This window comes from Elaeis guineensis, chromosome 5 (assembly GCF_000442705.2).
Source record: "Elaeis guineensis isolate ETL-2024a chromosome 5, EG11, whole genome shotgun sequence".
Classification (NCBI taxonomy): domain Eukaryota; kingdom Viridiplantae; phylum Streptophyta; class Magnoliopsida; order Arecales; family Arecaceae; genus Elaeis; species Elaeis guineensis.
In genome coordinates this window covers 19503710-19509728 of record NC_025997.2, presented here as the reverse complement: position 1 = coordinate 19509728, position 6019 = coordinate 19503710, and the positions used below count along the sequence as shown (strand labels likewise).

The 6019-nt window shown below is 49.2% G+C and overlaps 1 protein-coding gene across 1 annotated transcript; it reads left to right on the top strand.

The window, feature by feature from the left end:
- The first annotated feature begins 1695 nt into the window (after nt 1-1695).
- On the top strand, nt 1696-3214 carry LOC105037568 (agmatine coumaroyltransferase-2). Its single transcript, XM_010913213.4, has one exon. It carries the CDS (start codon nt 1798-1800, stop codon nt 3118-3120), a length of 1323 nt encoding a protein of 440 aa, XP_010911515.1. The 5' UTR covers nt 1696-1797; the 3' UTR covers nt 3121-3214.
- The last annotated feature ends 2805 nt before the right edge of the window (nt 3215-6019 follow it).

Sequence of the window (6019 nt, the reverse complement as noted above, 5' to 3'; positions counted from 1 at the left end):
GAACCTTGATGCCATCTGCCTCTGCATCACCTCCGATGGTAGCGATCCCGATCGAGCCAACTCCCACGATGGACCCCACTCCACTGCACTGCTGCCGGCGGATATCTGGATGTCATCGAGTTCCTAATCGATCGGTTCACTTACGACGCTCGGCTCGTGCGAATGAAAGATGGGTGGAAGATGCCGTTCGACCTTGCCATTGACTGGGGCTACATGAGGCTCTATGACGTACTTGGATTGAGCGCGTCACCGGTGTGCGGAGCTGTCTAGCATGGAGGGCAGCAGTGGATGGGAAGGAGGGACTAGAATGGGTGAACGGCACTCCATCGAGCAGCATTCAAAGGGCAATTGAGGTGGTGAGGGTACTGATTGATAGCGGAGCGCAGCTGGATGCAATGGATCAGGAGAGTTTCTTTGAACAAAAATATTGGTATCGCTGAGAGAGCTTCTTTGACTTCTCTACTTTTTTCATTTGACAAAAAAAAGATGATAGTTACCAAACATATTTTTTACTTTTTTTATTTTTATCCTATAATAAAAATCAAAAAAATAAAAAATATTTTTAAAAAATAAAAATCAAAAAATATAACCAAATGCATCCTAAATGATGTGCTGATATTTTATCAGATCTAAAGTCCATATGGTAAAATAGTTTCGGCTGATAACTTGTCGTTATACACCGTATTGTTTAAAAAGAAATTGATACCTTGTGCCCACCTTTTAATATAAAAAGTAAAATAAAAGCATTCTCTCTCTCTCTCTCTCTCTCTCTCTCTCTATCTCGACCTCTCTCTCTCCCGTTGACTCTCCCGGGATAGAGTTCAAAAATCAAAAATATCACCGACAGATCCACATACATATATATATATATATATATATATATATATATATATTATATATATATATATATATATATATATATATATATATATATGGTTCCACATACATACATATATATATATATATACACACACACACATACATACACACACACATATATATACGGTTCCACATACATACATACATATATATATATACACACACACACATACATACATACACACACACATATATATATATGTATGTATGTATGTATGTGTATATATATATATGTATGTATGTATATGTATATATATGTATGTATGTGTGTGTGTGTGTGTAATGTTCCAACTCATCATACGTATCTAATATTCATAGAATATGCGATCAGCTACACAATGGCCAAAAATTCAACGCCAGCAAGCATGTTCCAACTCATCACATGTATCTAATATTCACAGAATATGCGATCAGCTACACAATGGCCAAAAATTCAACGCCAGCAAGCATGTTCCAACTCATCATATGTATCTAATATTCACAGAATATGCGATCAGCTACACAATGGCCAAAAATTCAACGCCAGCAAGCATATTCCAGAACTTCCTGTTACGATTGCTTCCAGCTCCTTGCACTAGGATTGTAAAAAAATCCGTTATCCAGCGTAGGTTCCTAGAACAGCAATTATCCGACATACAATTATCCAACGCTCTTTTTCTCAAGCCTACCAAATCTCTGCTGACCAGGTTCTGCGAATCCTTCACCAAGTCAACCTTGTAAATAGACGGAAAATAAAGGGAACAAAAAAAAGGACAGCGCTCGTCTTTGATAAATACTACTCAACCACCCCTCCACCAATTTGGTGCCTCACGGGGCGATATATATCACCCATTTCCACTCTATTTAATCAAGGCCAGCAGCACCACTCCTCCTGCAAACCCTAAGTTTCACAGATCTCCTCCAACGCACAGTGGAGCCATGCCGAGCCCAACCAAAATCCTGAAGGTAAGCGTGGAGAGTACGAGCATCGTCAAGCCCAAGTATGCAGGCAATCTTCCACCCACCACTCCCCATGTCCCCCTGAGCGTATTCGATAAAGTAACCTACGACATTCACATAGCAAGCATCTACGCCTTCCGTGCTCCTGCTCCTCCCAGTTCTGTCATGCAGAATGGCCTCGCCAGGGTGCTCTCTGAGTACCGGGAGTTCGCCGGAAGGCTCGGGGAGGACCCCGAAGGAAATCCTGTCATCCTCCTCAACGACGAGGGCGCGCGATTCGTCGAGGCATCGGTGGATTCCACTCTGGACCAGGCGTTGCCCATCAAGCCCTCGTTGGCACTGCTAAGCCTGCACCCTGAGGTGCATGGCGTGGCGGAGCTCCTCCAGGTCCAGCTCACGCGGTTTGCATGTGGCTCTTTCGTGGTGGGGTTCACCTCGCACCACCGTGTCGCCGATGCCCATGCCGCCGGCAACTTCTTGATCGCATGGAGCCTCGCAACGCGGGGCCTCGACGTTAGCCTCGCCGTGCACGACCGGTCCACGTTCTTCACCCCTCGCGTGCCGCCTCTGCTGGAGGAGTTCGAGCACCGAGGGGTGGAGTTCGCACCCAAGAACCAGTTTGGCGCTGCAAAGGCTGATCCTCTCAAGGACAACATGGTCGTCCACAAGGCTCACTTCACGAAGGAATTCCTGACCAAGCTCAAGGCCCGGGCTTCGGCGGGGGCCAGCAAGTGTTACAGCACGTTCGAGAGCCTCATGGCTCACCTGTGGAGGGTGGTCACCAAGGCTCGTAGGCTCCACGAGTCCGAGACCACCCACGTCCGGATCTCGGTGAACGGGCGGAGGAGGATGAACCCACGCCTGCCGGACGAGTACTTCGGTAACGTGGTGTTATGGGCATACCCCCGCGCTAAGGTGCGGGAGATCGTGGACAGCCCGTTGCGGTATGCGGCCGAGCTCATCCACGACGCCGTCGCGAGAGTGAACGACGCCTATTTCAGGTCGTTCATAGACTTGGCGAGCTCAGGGGTGGTGGAGAAGGAGGGGCTGGTGCCGACGGCCGACGCGGACAAGTGGGTGTTGTGCCCTAACGTGGACGTGGATAGCTGGCTGAGGCTGCCCTTATATGATCTCGACTTTGGTGGTGGAGGTCCATTCTATTTTATGCCATCGTTCCTGCCTGTCGAGGGACTGATATTCCTCGTACCTTCCTTCATAGGAGATGGAAGCATTGAGGCCCATGTCGCCTTATTCGACCACAACCAAGCCTCCTTCAAACAAATATGTTACTCTCTAGAGTAACGAGCAGCGCAGCTGATATCTGCAATAAAATGATAATTGGGTGACAAAAATAATGTTGGATGGATGTCTGACCAGACACCATTTTTTAAAATTTTTTCAGTATCATACGATGCAGCAGGAAGAAAAAAAAAATAAAATAAAATAATCAAAATATGTGGATCAGCCATAAAAGGGTTCGTCTCCACGGGATATTCAAATTTCATTATAAAAAATAAATTTTACAAGAGGAGACCTCATTCTCAATCCGTGTACATCCAATTCTCTCTCACTAGAAGTTCCCCTCTCAAAAGCTCTTTCTCTCTCTTGGAAGACCCCCTGACCCCTGAAGTGACCGGCGTCCGCTGTCCAGGAGCCCTGCTCCTTCTATCACAATGGCCTCACGCCTCTCTCTCCTTCTCTTCTCGGGTTCCACGCGGCTTCTTCAACAAAAAATCAGACCACCTATTTTCCTCTGCATCACAGGCCCTTTTAAAAGGGTTAAACATGACTTAGATTAGGTTTAGGACTCCTTAATCGCCAAATCAAGCCCCTGAACCGTCGGATCAACACCGAAACTCCCTGGGCTGTCAGATCGCGACCGGGCCATGCAATAGTACCGTGGACTGTGAGAAACGCATGGGAAACACCCATGCGGTCCAGCGGTCTGCCATGGACCGCCCGGTCCACGGTGGACCGGGATACAGGCCCAGCAGGGCGCCTGGGCCTGGGCCGGCCGGCGCGCGCAGGCCTGGGCCATGCCTGCATGTAGGCCGCGCACAGGTTGGGCCGCGCGCTCGCTTGGGCCACGCGCCCAGCTGGGCCGTGCGCCCCTGGGCCGCGCGCCCGACTGGGCCGCCCACCCCCTAGGTCGCGCATCCTGCATGTTGGCCCACTTGGCCGCGTGCCGTCGCCTGCGGCCATGCCGCCGCCACTCTGCCGGCCCACCGCCGGTCGCCGGTGGTCCTCCGCCACCTCGGATCTTGTGCCAACTTCAAAAGCTCGTATCTTTTCCGTTCGAGCTCCGTTTTAGGTGATCTTGATTCGTTGGACTCCATTTTTTACCGCGAACCTCGCTGTAGGCTCAATATGGGCTGAATCTTGAGGTATCAAATCCTAACAATCTCCACCTCGACTCGATATTCAGCCTCCTCCAAACTTGAAAGCCTCTGGATCTCCTCGCTCCCATGTCCTGGACAATCGTCTGCTGATCATGGATGGGCAAACATGGGAGTCGAGCCAGGCTGCTCGATCCCATCTCCATCATATGCTGTGCTCCTCCTGATCTGAGACCTGCTCGAGGCATCGTCATGCGTTAATAGGAATCTCATCTTGCGATGTCACCTCTCATCCTCCGAGTCTGCTGTCTCGTGCTCGATCCACCTCCTGGAGATCCACCTCGCTTTGGGCTCCATCTGGCTCCCGACGCTCCATCTCGCACTGGGCTCCCGTCAGATAATAATGTCCTCTGCTCTCCTTCTTCCCTCCAGCACAATCCATCGTCACGTAGCACCCTCAGGATTCCTCCACCAGCTACCATCCTGTAGCCTCTCGAAGTCTGCTAAGTGAGATAAGATTTCGTCTGAAATTGGATATGTATCGGACCTCCCTCAATCTCCTCACTGCATCGTCATGTGTCCTCCAGCTGACCGTCTCAATGCCTCTGATCGTACAGCTTGATCCATCCGACAGATATACAATGCCCTCATTGTTTTTCAAGGAGTCAAACTACTCCTCTCTGTAACATACATGATAGGGGCATGCAGAATCTAATATTCACTGCTGGAAAGAAGTAGATACCTCATCAGATATCTCTAGGACATCTCTATCTGAATCGCTACCGGCCGTCGCTACAGCAGCCACTGTCCGATTTTTGAGTTGAGGCAATCTCTAGCTAGATGCCTCAACTCCTCACACCGGTAACACCTGATTTTGCTTAAGTCCTCCTGGACTTGGACCGCCCTCATTGTGATCTCCTGTCGCTTCGTCTACCGCCTCTTGCTCCTCTAGAAGCCACCAAAGCTGAGCTACCACTACCTGAGCTCGAAGCTGGGTTCTCCCTCCTGAAAATCTCGTTCTGGAGTATCGCCGCAGTGACCTCGTCCATCTTGATGGTGCTCTTCCCCATTAGAAGAGCAGTCACCAAGGACTCATACGAAGGGGGAAGCGACGCCAGCAAAACCAATGCCCTGGTCTTCTCCTCAATATTCTCACCAACGCTGAGGAGGTCAGTGAGGATCTTCTGAAAGTGGCTCAGATGCTCCTGCACACTCTGTCTCTCAGTCATCCGCAGTTGGTAGAATTGCCTCTAGAGAAAAAAATATTGGTGAGAGACTTTGCTATGTACAACTCCTCGAGCTTCGACCACAGCACCGTCGAAGAAGTCTCACTCAGCACATGGATCATCACCTCATCTATCAGGTACATACGGATGGTACTCACCACCTGCATCTGTAGCCGTTTTCAATCCCGCACCTCCATGGTGGTTGGCTTCTAATCCCATAAGAGAGCATCGATCAACCCCTGTTGGATGAGCACATCCTTCACCCTTGCCTACCATAAGGAGAAATTGCTCTTACCATCGAACTTGTTGATCTCTATCTTGATTGTTCCTATCTTCTCCATCTTCAGTCTTGCTCACCACCGCTGCAATCTGCGTCCTGATACCGTCTTGCTCTGATACCACTTGTTGGATGGATGTCTGGCCAGGACACCACCTCCCAAGACCTTTTCAGTACCACGCGATGCAGCAGGAAGAAAGAAGAAAAAAATAAAACAATCAAAATACGTGGATCAGCCATAAAAGGGTTCGCTTCCACGAGGCATACAAACTTTACTATGAAAAAAAATTTTACAAGAGAAGACCTCACCCTCAACCCTTGTACACCAATTCTCTCTCACTAAAAGTTTCTCTCTCAAAAGC